The 19,250-nt window shown below is 38.3% G+C and overlaps 1 protein-coding gene across 1 annotated transcript in view; it reads left to right on the top strand.

The window, feature by feature from the left end:
* Window positions 1–214: 214 nt before the first annotated feature.
* FAM171B (family with sequence similarity 171 member B) overlaps window positions 215–19,250 on the top strand; it is a 68,920-nt gene continuing 49,884 nt past the window's right edge. Inside the window, exon 1 of the mRNA XM_003791453.3 lies at window positions 215–552. Coding sequence (XP_003791501.1) covers window positions 327–552 — 226 coding nt within the window. The 5' untranslated portion in view covers window positions 215–326. The remainder of the gene's footprint in view (window positions 553–19,250) is intronic.

The raw sequence follows: 19,250 nt of genomic DNA, 5'->3' as shown, positions 1-19,250 counted from the left end.
CAGCGGAGGCCTCCACCCAGCCTGGCGCCCCCAGCGACCGCATCCTCCCGGAACCGCCGGGCCGCGGGCGGCAGGGGGCGCGGGGCGGCGGGGCCCGGCTCGCCCCTCCCCGCGCGTCACGTGTGCGCGAGGATGGCACTCCCCGCGCTCGGCTCCTCCGCCCCCTCCGCCTGCCCGGCCTCCTCCTCCTCCTCCCGGGGAGGGTGTGCTTGGCAGACGGCGCGAGGGGGAGCGAGTGAGCGGGCGCGGCCGGGAGCCCGCAGCCCTGGCGCCCGCCGCTGCCCGCAGCCCCGCAATATGCCGCCGCGGCCCGCTGGCTCTCGGCCATGGCGAGGCTCTGCCGGCGCGTCCCTTGCACCCTGCTCCTCGGCCTGGCCGCGGTGCTCCTGAAGGTGCGGCCGGTCTCCGCGGCCGCCAGAGCCGAGCTGAGCCGCTCCGACCTCAGCCTCATCCAACAGCAGCAGCAGCAGCAGCAGCAGCAGAAGCAGCGGGAGGAGGCTGAGGAGGAGAGGCCAGAGCTGCCTGGAGCATCCTCCACCCTGACTGTTCCAGGTAGGTCTCGGCTGCCGGGCCCTGCCTTTCCCTCTCGCCGGCGATCTCATACGGCCTCGTTGGCTTCTCGCCCCTTCCCTAGCCATCTCCGTCCTTATCCCCATCCCACCCGATCTCCTGGTGTTGGAAATCTGCCTTTTGGGTAATGAGCTTTCTGGGAAGCTTAGAGCACTGCAGTGGTTCGGAGAGAGATAGGGAGCTCTGGGTGGGGAGTAGCGTGGGGGGGGGGGGCTGGATTGATTATCTTTTTTTCTTATCCTTCCCTTCTTTCTGAATTCTTCCCTTTGCCCTGGGAATGACTGTACACACACACACACACACACACACACACACACACGGTTCTCAAATCCTTTAGCATTTTGTTCTCTTATCCTCTTCTCTCCTAGAGACCGAGAAATCTTGCCATAGACACCCACACACCCCTTTTCACCATCTCTTCTCGCTTGCTGTATTTAAATTTAGCCATGGAGAAAGAAATCTTGATTTATTTTATTATTTATTTCTCTCTCCTTATCCCAGGATTTAAGGGTTCATCTTAAAGAATGCCTTCAGTACAGTAAGACCAAACAAAACAAAATGAAATACAGTAGTTTGTAATTAAACGAAAGGGAAAGGAGATGAGCAGATAAGATAAAGTCTGAACTGATATTAGTACAGCAAAAGCCTACCCCCGGAGAGGGAAATCTTACTTGTTAGTAGAACTTAAATGAGGCGGATTCTTGACACCGTCCACAGAGAGTATGGTATATGTGGCTGTGCCAGTTCCTCTCCACACTCCACCGTTAAAGCCCCGTTAGTAAGCAAACAGCTGGATTATCCATTTAAATAGCCTCTTCCTACCTCCCAACTCAGTTCCCTTCCTGGCTGTAGATGCTTCTTGCCTGCTGTTTGGAAAGAAAAAAAGCCATTAATTTTCTGGCAGGTGGGCTTACGTTTTGTGAAACTAACGCTAATTATATTATAACGTTTATTTTTGTTTTAAAATTCTGCCTAGTAACATTATACAAGATGTCGAAAATGAGATTTAAAGAGTGGAATCATCCTCTTATTTTGTATTGTTTGCTCATCATCGAAGAGCAGTACTCAGGCATGCCAGCTGCCTTTCATGACACAGCCAGGATGATTTAATTTATCTGAGTGCTCTGAGCATAGGCTGAATTCACCAAAGTGTGCAGGAAAGCATGTGTTTCTGACTCCCTCTTAAGCCAATTAATGACACTCAAGTGTGGCTAAAAGTCGTGAAAGGTATTCTGTGCGTGGTGATTTTCCTGCTCAGCTTCTAATAACAGAGAGTGACAACAGCATGGTTTGAGCAAGGCTGCTGTCCACATGCTACTTACTAAACTTAAGGAAATTGGAGATAGGAGACTAAGTGTCTTTATTACAAGAGAAATTTCATAAGTTACTAAACAAGTCTGAGAGAGTGTTGATGGGTTTTATGGCTTGCCACCTGTTTTTAATTTTGATTTACTTTTCAGGAATTTTAAATGGGTTTTGACTATTATAATATGTATGTTGTGATGAGGGTTATGAATAATTGCAATAATTAGCACTTTTTGTATATGGCATGTTAATTAAAATATTTGTTTTCTGATACTTGTGAGGGAATATTTTGGAAAGGATGATTGTTTGGGAAACTAGCAGTTTTTGTCTTACTTATCTATTGGATTGAGATAAAGAAACCACTACCCAATAGATTGAACTGGAACCTGAAGGGTAACATATACGGATGCTTTTTCCTCAAAAACTCTAAGCCCCTCAAACCAGTGGGAAATAAGAGAGCAATTCAATTGCTTGCTGTTTTAGTTATTGGAATATCAAGGTTCATAAGGAAACACAGCCTATAATCAAATGAAGTTAAAATATTCTTTGAAATTAATTATTATCTCTACCTTGAACTGGTCTTCCTGTTTCAACCTTCCTGCCCCTGCCTTCCCTACCCCAATGAGCTATTCTTCTCACACAGCTGGTGAGCTTTTTAAAAACATTAAATAGGATAATATCGGCGCAGTTCTCCAGTGGCTTCCCATCTCTCTCACTAGTTGCCCCAGATCTTGAAAATAGCCTATGGAGGTCTGGATCCTTTATCCCCCATCTCTCCCATCTCCCGCAGCCTGGCTCTCTGTTTCTTCAGCTCGGAGGGGGCTCAGGTGCTTGGCCTTTATACCTGCCATTCTTTTTGTCTGGAATTCTGGAACCTCACAGTCTTTAGGTTTTCTCAAATGTCACGGTAACTCCTCACCAGCTATATTAAATAGTAATCTGCATGCCCTTTTTGTTTACCCTTACCCTAATTCATTCTCCCCCTTGGCACTTACTATCCTCAGCCATTCTGATAAGCCTGTTTTCCCTTGCTAGAAAGTAAGTTTTATGAGGGCATGGACTTGGTTTTGTTCAATGCTATATTTCTAGTGCCTAGAAGAGCACCTGATACTCATAAATAGTCAACTGCTTGTTGGATGGATGGATGAATGAATGAATATGCTGGCCTCAAAGATCGCTTTCATTTTCTGAATATTTGCTATTCTCTATTGGAGAAATTCTCCAATGTAATTTATCAGAAGATATATAAAGTAAAGGAATGTTATATAGGAAGATTTATAAGTAAAGGTTATAATGTATATAAATTTTAGATCTTAAATTTTAATGAATTTCAGTGTTTATCTTATGCCGAAAGTTGAAAACTGGTTGATTCCAATGCTTGAGCCCACTTATTAGTTTTGTTTAGAAGATTCTTTAACTAGGTGCACTTAGAATCCTCTTATGACCTAGGAGGGTATAAGCATATTATACCTTTAAATAGCTGTCATTGAGCCCAGGTTCATTCTTTGCCAGTTTTTGGTGCTTCTGATTCTTTGGACATGTCATAGAACTTTTCTCAGGCAAAATTTTAAAAAAAACTAATAAGACACATTCATTGTCTGATACATGACTAGGTCCTATTAATTCTATATTAAAGAAATTGACCATTGATCTTGGTTGGGATTCTCTGTATTTATTTTTCTGAAAACTTATGTCTCTTTGTATTTCTGAGAAAGAAGAAAAGGAGGTTAAAAAAGTGTAAAATTACCAAAAAAAATCAGGATTAAAAGTACATTTACATTTTTTCATTAAGTTACAAAAACATCTTCAGAGAGTAGTAGGAATAGAGACAGGCTAAGGTTGAAATCTGTCAAATCAGTTATTTTCTCCAGTGTATGCAGTTGCTCTGATTTCTGTACCAATATTTGCTGGAACTAAATATTTGAGGAACCAGAGAATTAATACAGGGTTTGGTGGTAGCTGAGACAACTATATCATTATATTCACTCTGATGGCCCATTAGGTGGGAGGTATGCTGGGGTGAGGGTGAGGGAGCTGGAGAAAATAATGAGCTCTATTTTAAATTCTTCACGTGAAGCAGACACACAGGGGATCTTCATGGATCTTTAGAAATGTCTTTTGCATGACAGAGAAAGCTTCTTGAGAGGTACATTTTCATGTTATGAAAATTTTTGATCGTACATTTCAGTGGCAAATATTTTTAAACTTTTTATTTGTAAAATGCCAAATATAGAGAAAGTAAATGGGATAGTGTAAAAAAAGCCTATACCTATTACCCAGCTTTAACAATGATAACAATGGTCTACAATTCAGCCATTGTTGTGTCATCCATATCGTGACTCATTTTCACTACATGGGATGTTTCTATAGTTCTTTTTTTGGGGGGTAAAATGTACATACTTGGAAATGTATGTACCTTAACTGTACTGTTTTGACAAATGGGTATATCTGTGTAAGCATTGCCCTATTAATTATATCATCCTTGAAAGTTTCCCTATACCCCCTTCCCAGGCAGTCACTGCCACTCACTTAAAACACCTGCTATTTTGATTGTTTTCATCATAGGTTGATTTGGCATTTTCTAGAACTTCACAAAATGGAATCATATGGCCTGTGTCCAGCTCTTGTAGCTTAGGGTAATTTTCATAAATTTCATTCATATTGTAGCACATTAAGTATGGCTAAGGAGTATTCCATTGTTCGAATTGCCACAGATCAGTTTATTGCTGCTTCTGTTGATGGGTGTTTGGGTCATTGAATGAAGCTGCTGTGTTCTTGTATAAATCTTTGTGTGCACTTATTTTTATATCTCTTGTTTAAATGCCTAGGAGTAGAATTGCTTGTCCGATTGATATGCTTTTGAAATTAAAAAAAACATTTTTTTTCTGTATTCTATGTAGCTGGAACCTACCTCATTTAATAAAATGATTAACTAAAAATGATGAAATTTGATATAGCATATTACTATATGCTAGTTCTTAAAAATCACTTGATTTAAACTTCTTTTTTTTTGTATGAAAGTTTTTTTATTGACAGCGGGGGAGGGGGGAATGCTGCAGCACAGCACCTAGGAGGAGAGAAAAGAGAAAAGAGGAGAGAAACGATGAGAGAGAGGAGAGGGAGGAGAGAGGAGAGGGAGGAGAGAGTGGAGAGGGAGGAGAGAGTGGAGAGGGAGGAGAGAGGGAGGAGAGAGGAGAATGGGAGGAGAGAGAGGAGAATGGGAGGAGAGAGAGGAGAGGGAGGAGAGAGGGAGGAGAGAGGGGAGAGGGAGGAGAGAGGGGAGAGAGGATTGAAACTTATTTATTAAAAAAATTTTGTTGTATTTATTTAATGTAGACAACATGAAGTTGATATACATAGTGAAATAGTTATTATAGTCAAACAACATACCCATCCTCTTGCATAGCTACCTTTTTTTTTGGTGTGGTAAGAGCACCAAGCATCTATGTCCTTAGCCAATTTCCAGTACACAAGACAATATGGTAACTACAAGATGATATGGTAACTATAGCCCTTGTGGTATACCTTAAGTCTCTAGACTTACTCATCCTCCTACATATCTACAGTGTCATACCTTTACTCTGTATCTTGCCATTTATTTCCTCCCACCTCTGTTTTATTCCTTTTATTTATTTTTATTAAATCATAACTGTGTACATTAATGCATTAATCAATGTGCTGATTTTATATACAATGGAATGTGTATAAAATCATTTGGAATGCTTACATCAAACTGGTTAACATAGCCTTCACCTCACTTACCTAACTGTTGTTAAGTAGATTAACACAGTAGATTAATAGATTTCACATGTCTCCTTGGCAATATGCACAATAGGTGAGGTCCCACCCTCCCCTCCTCTGCTTCTCCTCTTCCCTCCTTATTCTGGGCTATAGCTGTGTTTTATCATTCCTATGAAAGTGTGGGTGATTATGTATTGGTTTCATAATAGTACTGAGTGCATTGGACACTTTTTCTTCCATTCTTGAGATACTTTACTAAGAAGAATATGTTTCAGCTCTATCCATGTAAATATAAAAGAGGTAAAGTCTCCATCTTTTTTATGGTTGCATAATATTCCATGGTGTACATATACCACAATTTGTTAATCCATTCATGGGTTGATGGGCACTTGGGCTGCTTACATGACTTGGCAATAATAAATTGGGCTGCAATAAACATTCTGGTACAAATATCTTTGTTGTAAAATTATTTTTGGTCTTGTGAATATATATCTAGTAGAGGAATTGCAGGATTGAACCGCAGGTCTATTTTTTTTTTTTTTGTAGAGGCAGACTCTCACTTTATCACCTTCAGTAGATTGCCGTGGCGTCACACAGCTCACAGCAACCTCCCATTCCTGGGCTTAGGCGATTCTCTTGCCTCAGCCTCCCAAGTAACTGGGACTACAGGTGCCTCCCACCATGCCCGGCTATTTTTTGTTGTTGCAGTTTGGCCAGAGCCAGGTTTGAACCTGCCACTTTTGGTATATGGGGCTGGCACCCTACTCACTGAGCCACAGGTGCTGCCCAATGGCAGGTATATTTTTAGTTCCTGTTTTATTATTTATTTAAATCTTCCATCCATGAAACCATTTATTTACTTTTTTCTGTTCAAGGATTTTCATAATCAATAGGAAAAGTGGGGTTAGAAGTTGTTCTGTCTAAAGGTACTCATGCTTTAAAGGCCATATTCCCAGACGGAGTAATTATGATTTCTTTCCAGGATTTTTGTAACCAAAATGAAATATTTCTTGGTGTTAATTACAGGTTGAAAAACACATGCTATTATGTTGAATTTGAGTCCAGTTTGTTTTAGTGGTGGTTTGACTCTGTTCTTAATGTGACTGAACAGAAACTGTTCTAAATATTTTTCTGAAACAAAACTCTTCCCCCAACTATATAAATATTGAACTTGATTCTTTTTCAATGTTCTGTCTGACTAGGTTAGCTGCAGTATTGTTGTCATTCATTTACTTGGCTTAGTGTAATGTTTCTTAATTTCCTTTTGTCCAAATTACTTTAGCTAGTAAGAGGATATCATATTTTCCATCTGTTATTGGTAAAAATTGTGCTTTGGAATACTTAACCCAGAAAATTCTAAAACTGTGAAAGCTATGTATCACTTAACAAGGACACATTTCAAGAACTGCATCATTAGGTGATTTTGTTGTGTGAACATTATAGAGTATACTTATACAAACTTCGGTGGTATAGTCTACTACACACCTCGTAGGCTATATGGCATAGCCTCTTGCTCCTGGGCTACAAACTTGTACAGTATATGACTGTACTGAATACTGTAGGTAACTGTACCATGGTGATGGTAAATATATATCTAAACATAGAAAAGGTACAATAGAAACATAGTATTATACTCTTAGAGGAGCAGTGTGTTGAATATGTGATCTGTCCACTGAAATGTTAAGTGGCATATGTATATGCTTAAGAAAACAGCTCTGTTGTGAAGATTCTGTTTGGAAATGTCTCTTAAATTGGTCTTTGCTGTCAGCGTAATACACATGTCCAAGAAATACTAGATTTCTGTGCCTTTTACTTTTTTTTCCCCTTGAGATAGAGTCTTACTTTGTTCCCCCAGGATAGAGTGCTCTGGTATCAGCCTACCTTGCAGCAACCTCAAACTCCTGGGTGCTTGCCACAACGCTTGGCTGATTTTTTAATTTTTTTAGGAGAGACAAGAGTCTTGCTCTTGCTCAGGTTGGTTGTGAACTCCTGAGCCCAAGCAGTACACCCACCTCGGCCTCCCAGAGTGCTAGTGTTACGGTGTGAGCCACTGTGCCAGGCTCTTAACTTTTTTTTTTTCTTTTATGACTGTTCATGTCCTAACAACTAAGCTGTATTCTTAAATACTTGATGATGTCTGTGAATATAGAGGCCAGTTCCTTTGGCCCTAAAATGAGTGAGTGATTCCTAGTGTGATTTCATGTAGGGCAGTGGGTGTCAAGGAAATGGTAATCATCCTCCATCATTACTAGCATGTCACATATGCCTCAGTGACCTAGTGAACCAAGACTGTAAAATGCCAGTAATGTATTATAGCTCTTGAAAGCTTGAGTTGATAATGCCAGAGGCCTCCATGTTAAGGTTCTTTATCTTACACAGAAGTTAAGACTTAAAATTAATTTCATTTATATGTGGGTGAGATTTCAGTTTCTATTTAATGTACATTTTTTCCTCAAGCAGATTTCTAGATCATAACAAGTTAGGGAATAATTTAAAATTTAAGTAAATATTTGTCAGTATTACCAGTTATTGTGCTTTGTTAAGTTTTGTTCCTTTTCAGTAAAGAAATATTATTTGTAAATGGGGTATTTTAAAAATAATTAATTTTATTTTGTTTCCTTTTTGATAGTTACAAAAATATGTGATATAGTTTTCATTCACTTGTTAACTTTGCTGAAATTTAAAACACTTCCTTGGCCAAAAGCAGTTCTTATCTGTGAAACCAAATACTAGCTGGGCTTTAGGGGACCAGTTGGAAGCAGATAGACATGCCCAGCCTCAGTTCAGGGCTCACGTTGTCAGGCCCCTGGTTTATATCTGGAGTAAGTGTTCCAGGGACATTATAGATACCATGTGTGTCTTTTGCCTTTTATAAACTAAAATAAAATCAGTGTTCATGGTCTTACTCTCAACTACTCCTCTGCTTTTTCATAATAGGAATGTGACACAAACAGCCATAGGATAGATAGATGATTTGTTTTTCCTGATGAGTTAACTATAACCAGAAGTTAAATGGGATTGCGGATGTCTTGGACTTTGTGATTCACTGGATTTTGTGACCCATTTCACCCTTGCCTGCTCCCCTATATTTTGGGGAAAGGGAGAAATTAAAATGTCAAAATCTGGCTCAGTATAGCTATGTTTCTTCAAAACTTCACATATGCTATTATCATACATTTGCCTGGGTAGAGTTTGTTTATAAATGTCTACATAATTGAGACAAGATGACTCAAAAAAGTCCACTTACTGTAAGAATGAAATAGAAGATGATACCACTTTTTGTCTGAGGGAAATAGTGGGCATATTACAATTTATCTGTTTAACTAAGCAGAATGAACTACCATTTGTTGATGATAAGGTTTTGTCATGATAGGAATTCTGATTTCGATTTGTGTATCTGAAGTTAAAAAAAAAATCCATATACTTGTTTGTATTTAGATGAACTAGTACTTGCAAAATGCATACAGTTAAAGACAAATAATTTCTCTTAATAAAATAAGTGCTTTGTGAAGTATATGTTACAATATATTTGTGCTGCTAGATTCTGGAGGTTTTAGCAAAAAAATTATGATTTAATACTTGCCCAGATTTCAGTTTTCTTCATATTAATTAGAGTTTGACTCTCATTATAATCTTATTAAAATTATTTTTATATTATTGTATGAAACAGTGAATTTGAGCTTTTACAACAAAGCAATGTCTAATATTGATTAGAACTGTAATAATTTTTTAAAAAACAGAAGTGTTCACAGAGTGCACTAGGCTCTATGCTTTTTGATAAGCCTTTTGGGAAGAATAGGCTGTTGTAATAAGGCAAAAATGACCTTCTCTTAAATGCTTTGCTCTGGTAATGTGTGAACAGTAGAGCTGGAACATAGCCATAGCCTTAAAAGCAATTGTGGTACTACCTGGCAGTTAAAAGTCTGAAAACTGTTAATAAAGGATGCTTTGATGGCTTCCTTCACAGCAAATAAGAGTGAACTTTTTCATAATTTGAAACTTTCACTATCAGCTGATTCAAGTTTGGGAATCCAAGGAATCAAAGTAATGTACATTTCAAAATTGCCAGTGTATCATAGTATTTGAAATAGGGAAAAAGTCTGTGAACCAAACCTTGGGAAATGTATGGTATAAAAATGTTGACAGTGGGCAGGCACATTGGCTCACATACAGGCTCACGCCTGTAATCCTGGCACTCTGGGAGGCTGAGGCAGATTGCTTGAGGTCATGAGTTTGAGACTAGCCTGACCAAGAGTGAGACCCCATCTCTGCTAAAAATCAAATAACAACAATCTGAAATCAAATCTGAACAAAAATCAAATAACAACAAAAAAATAAAACTAGTTGGGTGTTGTGGTGGGCACCTGTAGTTCCAGCTACTTGGGAGGCTGAGGCAGAAAGACCTCTTGAACTTAAGACTTTGAGGTTGCCGTGAGCTAAGATCGTGCCATGGCACTCTACCCAGGGCAACAGTGTGAGACTCTTGTCTAAAAGAAAAAAAAAAAATAAGCTGTTGAAAGTGAGGACTTTGGAGGCTCAAGAGAAGAGAGAGAGAATCAGCTAAGTCCATAGTCCAGGGAGGAGGAAAATACTCACAAATAGTGAATTTCCCTTCCCCTCACATGTGTAAGTGACTAACTGTCCCTTATACCTTCCATTGAGGAGTTCTGTGGAGCCAACAGAAGAGTGTAGGGGCTCACGAGAGCCCTAGAATTAATCAATGTGCAATTACCCAGTGTTCAGTGTGTCTGTGAGATTTTCAAAGGCATCCCTGATCTCTCAAAGATTAAGAAAACCTGCCATGGTTAATTAAGCCTTTTTAAGAGGACACTATGAGTAAATAGAGGTAACATTCAGATGCAAGTAACATTTTTGTGTTTTGTTAACATGTGAGGTTTTTTTTGTTATTGTGGAGATGTGTTGGGTAAAATTAATAAATGTGCCAGCAGTATAACCAGAAGGCTTTAACCTTCAAAGAAGTGATTGCTTAGGATGCACGTACCTTGGTCAATTCTTCCAGCCTTTGGTTTGGTTACCAATATGTAATAAATATCTTTTGATACATCACATGACTTTGAATTGTTTCATATCCAGGGTTCATTATATAACAAACTGAAAAGATACCTTACACCTAAAAAAACCCTCTGTTCAGAATTCTTTGGCAGTCAACACAGAAACTGTCTTTATCTTGGATCTTGGCAATTCTGCTGAGGGATAGGGTCACAGAGATTAAGTTAATAATCTCAATATGGGCTCTGATGACTTTTCTAGTCATCTAATTCCTCCAGGCCTGATTATAAATCTCAATCAGTTTTGGCAGATGGAGGCCTATCCTCGTTGTTAGTAATTACCAAAGAAGGTGTTTATAAAAACCTCAATCTTTTCCTACTGCTGAGATAAGTAATAGTGTTTGGTCTTTAAACAGTTTAGGGGTCAAAATAGTAATTTCAGCCTACAGTGATTTAAATCTGTGACTCAACTTGCTATTTTTATCATCAGTGCTGTGCTAGGTTTTTGGAATTAATATTATCTCTAAAATCAATGAAGCCAATATTTTTCTTACTTTTCTGATTCACACCTCTCCTAGTTTCACTAATAACTAGCTACATTGGAAAAGCTAGATGCATGAAGCGTGAATAGCAGATGAAGAATTTCTTTGAGGACGAGCTCTATTTTGCAGAATTTTTCTTTCATGTGGAAATCCAAAAGGGGAAATTTGAATTTCAGCACATTCTGATGTTCCAAAGATAAATAATAGCATGTGTTGAGACTTAGAAAGCTGCAGTTTCAGAGAACAGCATAGGGCACAGATATGAAGGTAAAAAAGATGTAGTTGGGTGTGGTGGCTTGTACCTTTAATTTCAGCTACTCTGGAGACTAAGGTAGGAGGATCACTTAGAGGAGTTTGAGACCAGCCTGGGCAATATAGCAAGACCCTTTCTCTTAAAAAAAAAAAAAAAAGAAAGAAGAAAAACATAGGCACTTTTGATACCTCAAGTTCTATGTGGCTATTGTACTTCCTCTATGTAAAGGCTGGCCCAGAGATCATGACTCTATGTAGAGACTATGCCTGGGGCTCATCATGGATCTAGTAGTTTCAAGGTTTAAGTTTGGCAAAGGCAGGTGAAAATATGACCCAATTATATTCCTTTTCCTTCATATCAATGTTTTTTTTATCCAAAATATAGTATGCAATCTATAGCTCTTAAATGATTTTTAATTTATTAATTGCATTATATTGAAAAATTGTACTTAAATATTAATATTATGATTATAAAATGTTTGACTTTAATGTATAGGTTGTTAAAATATCTTTATATTCTAAAATATGAAATTGAAAATATGAAAGTAGAAAAAACAGTTTTTCTTTTCTGTTTACTATAACATTTATGGCTCTCTTTTGAGTTTCCCCTCTTATGAGCTGATTTCAGTCATTCTAGTTGCCTTTTTTGAGATGGGGTCTTTCTCTGTTGTCCCAGTTGGAGTGTGCTGGCACAATCATAGCTAATTGCAACTTCCCAATGCCTGAAAGTGATCCTCTGCCTCAGCTTACAGGTGTGTGCTGCCTACCTAATTTTTGTACTTTTTTGGAGACAAGGTCTTGCTGTGCTGCTCAGACTGATCTTAAACTTATGGTCTCAAGTAATCCTTCCACCTCAGTGTTCCACAGTGCTGGATTGCAGGTGTGAGACACTGTGCCTGGCTGTATTCCAGTTTCTTTAAATACCATCTTTAAATACCATGAGCCCCCAGTTTGCTCATGAATGTATCCAGGTATTGTCTTAACTTCTTTATGTAGATAAGTCACAGATACCTCACTTTAATCATTCATATGTACAACTGGACTCATGCTTTCTTACCAAACCATCTAGAATAAATATTTTCTCCCCTGTTATCACTAAAAACCAATAAAGTGCTCCACTGGCCATGGAGGGAGAGTTAGTGGCCACTGTACTTGCTGCCTGCTCCATCGTCCTCCCTTCATCTAATCAATCACCAAACCCATTTAAGAGACTGCCTCCTGAATATTTCCCATCTGTTAATTCTTCTTCATCTTTGCTGCCTCTGCTCTAGCTCAGGTTACTCTTATGCTCTGGTTGATATTAGCACAGTAACAGGCCTCTTTTTGTGTCTATTCTTGGTGCTCTAAAATCCATACTCCCCAGAGAAGCCACAGGGATCATCTTGCTGTTCTCCAATAGTGATTATTTTTAAGTACAAATCTGATTAGGCTTCCAGTTACATTGAGAACCAAGTCAGAAGTCTTAACATGCCCTTTAGGCTTTGCATAATTTACTGTTCCAGCCTTCGTGCAGCTTCCCTCCCACTTCATCACTACGCTCCAGTTCTCTGTATCGCCAGAGAGACAGGTTTTGTGCTTCAGGGCCTTTCTGTGTTTGCAACACTCCCTCCATCCAACACATTCCCACCTATACCCCAACCACCTGGTGACTTGCATTGAAACTTCAGATGTTAGCTTAAATTCTTTTTTTAAGAATGGTTTCCTTTGACTTTCTAGTCTGAGGTAGGTCCCTCTGTCAATGTGCTTTCATAAATATAAGATCTGTAATTAATCTGTGGCTAGGCACCCCATTTCTATATATATATTTTTTCTCTAGATTGGAAGCCAGAGCAGGCCAGGTGCAATAATTGCTTTGCTTGGGACTATCTCCTTACATAAACCTTTATGGAATGAATAAATGAATGCCCCAGTTTAGATAAATGTTTGGGTAATTGAATATCTTCTTTCATCTGCATGTGTGCACTGGCTCTTCAAGACAGTGTGCATATGAAAAGGATCTTATACTGGGAAAAGCTGTAGAACTTTCGGTGTGAAGTGGCCAAAGTATACAGGTTTTATATTAAAAGAAATGCCTGCTTTGAGAAAACAATGCACAGGGAAGAGGAACTGTATTTATTCCAGTTTAACACATCATATGCTGATTCATATATGGGTTCAGTAGTAATAGCTAAGATTTCTATAGTGACTGATTTCACTAATTTTTTTCTTCTTCTTTCTAAACAAATGTCATTGTCTTATTATTTTCCAGGGAGTATATATGATACCAAATATATAGAAAGAAGATGCACTGTCATTGCTTCCAGAGAACACCCATAAGGGCAGATAAAGACCACAAATAATCACAGAGTGGGATAAGCATATTAGAGGGATGTATAGGATACTGCGGAAAACAGGTTTGGGGGAAAGTGATTTTGCCTGAGTTTCTGAGAAGAAAACACACTTAGAGTGAATTTCAAAATTATTTTGAAAGACAAGAAAAGGAAATAATATTTTTTTTTAACTTTTGATTAGATCTGCTTTTCTACTTCTTTTTGTAATAATAGTTATTAGTTTAACAGAATTAATAGTGATCCTGTTCCCTTTTATCTTTATATTCTCTAGAATTCTTTTTACCTCCTACTTTTATGGCTTGTCATGCCAGTTGTGAGAAAAGGGAAAAAATGTCTCTTCTTCCATAGTGCCCACATTTCTTGAAGAAAACAGACTAATAATGCATTTTCCTTTCTTAAATAAGAGGATTGAATTCAGAATTCAAAAATAAGCCCCATTTCTATTAACCTATTGAGATCTAGTATGAGCCAACACTTGATACCTTTTGCCTTTTACATTGATACATGGTAGAAGTACTTTCCCTTGCATGAATACAGTGGGGCTATCACCACCTTGACCTTGTGCTGTTTTCCCACGGGCCCTCAGCATGAACATAACACAGGCCAGTTGCATATTGATGCCGCTCCTCTAACCTTTGTCTTTCCCATCTGTGCCAGCCTGCTGGCCATTTCCCTAGTCTATCATGGAGAAAACATCTCTTCTTTCCCTGTCAGTGACCTCTATTTTTGTTTTCACACCCCACCACAAGGCAGTGAGGAATTTAAAATACATTCTGTTAATTATGGTTGCCATATCTGCCTGAAGGACTTTTAAAAAATATAATTGCACCTGGTGTTCTGTTAAATCACATTCATGAAAACTAATAAATATCAGGAATTTTCTGTATTTGTGAAGTTTTCTCCTTTTGCATTAGTCTAGAGATGTACTCCTCGCAGAGGCCATTAACTGGAAATTATCAAAGCAGAGGAAAGGATACCACACTTACTTTATACATTGATGTATTTTTCAGGATACGATGAAAGGTTGCTCTTAACCATGTAAAGCACACTGTCATGCAGTTTCCACACTAAAAAAAAAAAAAAAATCCCTGAAATCTGCAGATGCTCCAGGCTGAGGGAACTGAGATACTGAAACAGGTGGCTGAACAGGGGAAGCATATGGGCTGACTTGTGTGGCTGTTCTCCCTCGGGCACCAGCCCAGTGTTCTCGGGGTACCATGTAGAACCTTCAGAGACTAAGGGGGAGATTGTACCCTTGGGCCTTCAGAGACTAAGGAGGAGATTGTTCCACATATACCCCCATTCAGAGTGTGAATTCAGTGTATTTATGTGGAAGAGGCAATGTATAAATCTATTTAACGAAAGATCCTGTCTTAACCCAACCAATCTGCCAACTCTTTGAATCCTACCTAGTTCCTCTATCTCTGTAGTCATCCAGCCTGGAGAGCCGGGGCTCTTTATCGATTGTATCTCATTGCGGTGTTTTCAGTGTCTGTTCCTGTGGGTTTCTTCTTATGGCCACCTTCCCTATCCAGGCCCATTGGGTTGGATCATCACAGGAATCTCCTGTGAGATTCTGTGAGATCTCCTGTGGTAGTGCTCCCCATTTTTTATTCTCTGTAGCTCATACAATACCCTTGCTTCATGCATCTTCCTGAAACAGTGCTTTTTTCCCTAAGTTTTCATTATATTATCATTAAAATTTGAGATCTCTTTCAGGCTTCTGTCTCTCTGTTTATGGCAAATACTATGAAATATGGTGAAAAATTGAAGTTGAGTAATGAATATCCATGTACCTTCCACCAAGATACAACAGTTGCTAAAATTTTGTTATATTTCTTCTCTCTATTACTACATACTATCAATCTTTCTACAGACACACACCCAGTAATTGTAGTACTAATTGAAGCCTAGTTATATACCTCCTAAATTTTCATCCCTAAAAGCTTAATCATGCCTCTATTAAGGTCTGGGTAACTTTCAGTGGACAAATACTACTTTTTTGGAGCGGTAAAACAATTACTAAAAACTTTTAAATGATCTATGTAAAATATTACATAAAATATCCGTAAGTAAAATGTATAGATCTTCAAGTAATGAATGAATAAAAGAATCCCATAGACTATGTGGTAAATTCTTTAGAAAGTTTACTTTGACTTGTTATAGTTGTACAAATAACATGTTTATATGACCATTAGCCTTGTTTATATAAAATTGTGTGTTTTTTTGTTCTTGTTTTGAGATAAGATTTACTTCTGTTGCCTGGGCTAAGGTGCAGTAGCATCACCATAGCTAACTGTAGCCTCAAACTCCTGCGCTCAAGTGATCCTCCTGCCACAGCTTCCTGGGTAGCTGGGACTATAAGCACACACCACCATGCCCATGTAATTTTCAAAAAAATTTTTATAGAGATAGGGTCTTCCTGTTGCCCAAACTCCTCTCGGACTCCTGGCTTTAAGGGATCCTCCCACTTCAGCCTCCCAAATTGCTAGGATTATAGGAGTGAGCCACCAAGCTCAGCCAAGATTATGTGCTTTATGAAGGTGGCCTTTTAGTTACTCTCAGCCAAGTTTTCAGTTTATTTTATTATTTGGTCATTTCCTACCAATCTAGGATTAGTTTTCATTGTTTAACTTTGCTCGTTACCTGTAACTTTGATGGTGAATATATATGGAACTGGCTATCTGGTACCTCTCCTTCCCTTTCTGATTATGAAACCCTTGTCCATCCATATTTGATGGTGGAAATGGGAGTTGTCCACAATGTGTCATCTTCACCATTCCCAACATGTGGAGAAGGCTAACCAGGCTGTTAACAGAAAGGATGAAGGACTGCAAGCAAGGCTTCCAGTCATCTGCAGATCTGGCTGGATAATTGGACTCTCTGGCTTGCTTGCACAACACTTCCTTGTTTGGTGTGATAACTTTCATTTTTGCGTCAGTAAATCCTGGTTGGATTTCCATAACTTTCAACCAAAAAGTCTTAACTAGCTTTCTATGTTATCTCTTATACTAAGTACTACTTCCATAAAAATTTAAATCTGTTGACACTTTTCTGTACCATTGATGCTGCCTAACTCTTTCCTAACCCAGGCTCCAGCAGAAACCTACTTAGAAAACTTCTTCTTTCTCCGGAAGCTTTTCCAGTTCATGGTTATTGTTGACTCACTGGATCACTTAGGCTCTTTGTTTGGTGATTCAATATTTGATAATATGTTGTTATAATTAGTCTAATTGTTTTTGGTCTGTTTTATATCCTTCTGAATTCCTTCAGGGCATAGATATTAATCTGTTTATTCACCTATTCACCCATTTTGTGTCTCAGAATGCTTAGTATTTAGTAAGTGCTGAATAAAATCATGTTGATTCATAATATGTTATGATTATATATATGTGTGTGTGTGTGTGTGTGTGTATAATGTTAATGGAAGTATTTCAGGGACTAAATACCTTTTGTTGTATGTATTTACTTCCAAAATGTTCTGGATAAATTAAGGAGCATTAACTTATGATTATATTCTTTATATTGCTACTTCGTTAAGTCGTTTTAAAGCACAGTAGTTTTTAGTATGCAACATAATCGCTCATCATACCTTTTTCTCTGTGCCCATAGCATGTCCCCCAAAATGTTAAATCGGATTAATTGGTAGTTGTTTCCTTGTTGGAATAATGCCTGAGCAGTTTATTTCTTTCATCTTCTGTAATATTTTCATGCCAGACACATTCCTTTTAATTAAAAAATGTTTATTCTCAGATTTATGGGTTTGGGGCAAATTCTAGTGGTTTAAAACAAATTGGATAATGACAAATAATATTTACAAGAGGCTTGAGGAGTGTCAGGCAGGCATGACCGTAATATACCAAAGTCGTTTCTTTCCTTATTCTTTGTTTTTTATTCTCTCCATTTCTACCTCTATTTTTGTCTCTTGTTAGCACCTGTTTTGTCACTCTGGGGCCCTGATGATAACCTCATGCCTTCTCACTTCTGCTCCCCTCCTCTTTCTCACTTTTACTTTTCCCCTCACTTCACAGGACTAATTTAGATGTCCTGGGATTCTCTCTTCTAAACAAGAATCTTTTTTTCCCCCTTCTTGGGGTGTCTGATATATAAAAACACATTTCTGAATTTACATTGCAAACAAATACGTTTAAATAAGAGAAGTCGCATGTGGCTGCCCTGGAGAGGGTGAGGTGAGAGGGTCCTGGGCCAGAGTTGCAGAGGGAGGCAGGACTTGGTATGGGCAGGGTTCTGTGCACGTGCATAGACTTCTGTGGTTGATGGAACCTGCAGACCACTCACTGTAGGACCCCATGGGTTGGTGGCTAAAGTATGGGCTTTAGTGTGAGGGCAGCTGGAGTTCTAAGTCTGTTCTGTCCCTTCTGAGGGATGCTCTTGGGTCAGCTAATTAAACTTTCTCTGAGATGGAGGCAGTGATCTTTACATTGCAGAATTATTATTAACTATTAAAGATGAAGTGTGTAAAATGCCTAGAATTCAACAGATAATTTATCAGTTATTATTAGAGATAGTTTTTAGTAAATTAAATATTTCAGAAGTTTGAATATTTTACTATTGATGTATATTCTAAAATATTATGTTGGTAAGGATCGAATAGATAGAGAAAAAGGTCATTTTACAACTTTGTAGTACACAAGGCTGGATTTGTTCTCATTGTTTTATTGTACTTACTGTAAATTCACTTTAAAAGTGCACGTGTTTCTATAGTAAGAGGTATTAAAGCCTATTGTGGAATTAAATTACCGTTTTTTTTTTTTTTTAGGACAACCTAGAAATAATATTGTTTTGGACTATTATCTAAAGCAACAAACAAGAGAAAAACATTTGAAAGCCAAAAAATCAGCGAGACATTCCATCTGTGAGCCTTAAGTTTTCACAACGGTATTGATTCCTTTTGTTTTGCTAGGAAGATAAATTGGCTCTTAAGAAAGGCTGAATTCAAACAGTAGTTTTGTTATTCTTTTTTTCTTCTGTTCTTAACAGAGAAATCTTAACATGAGCTATTCTCAGCATAAAATAAGCCAACAAATACTGGCTGTGGTCCTTTGGAAAACTTGTATTGAAAAGATAGTCTTTCTTTTTATGGGAAAAACAAGAATGTTTTATAGCTCTCCTCTTTTTGCTTTTGTCTTTGCTGGGTTTGGCATTGTGTTGGGGAGTATCATTTGTCCATGAAAATGGCGTATGTTGGACCAGTCTCTTCAGAAAAGGGTTCTGTTGCAAAGCAGATGAAATCTTTATTTTTTAGAATACTTATGTCAAAGGAATAATAAATTATGTTTTTTGCTAATGTTTCAGTTACTGCCCCACAATAGAAAGGAGCATCAACATCCTAATGGAAGCAGCTGATTGATTAATATATTGATTAGATTTAGAGGATGAAATTTTTTAGAAGGTGAAATTTGAGGCTGGTTGAATTCTCAAATTGGTATGGCATTGGTCTAAATAGTTACCAAGTTTCTTTCTTTCTTTTTTTTTTTTTT

Source organism: Otolemur garnettii, unplaced genomic scaffold, assembly GCF_000181295.1.
Source record: "Otolemur garnettii isolate 467f Iridium unplaced genomic scaffold, OtoGar3 scaffold00048, whole genome shotgun sequence".
NCBI classification, from domain to species: domain Eukaryota; kingdom Metazoa; phylum Chordata; class Mammalia; order Primates; family Galagidae; genus Otolemur; species Otolemur garnettii.
This window is presented reverse-complemented; position numbering and strand designations above follow the sequence as displayed.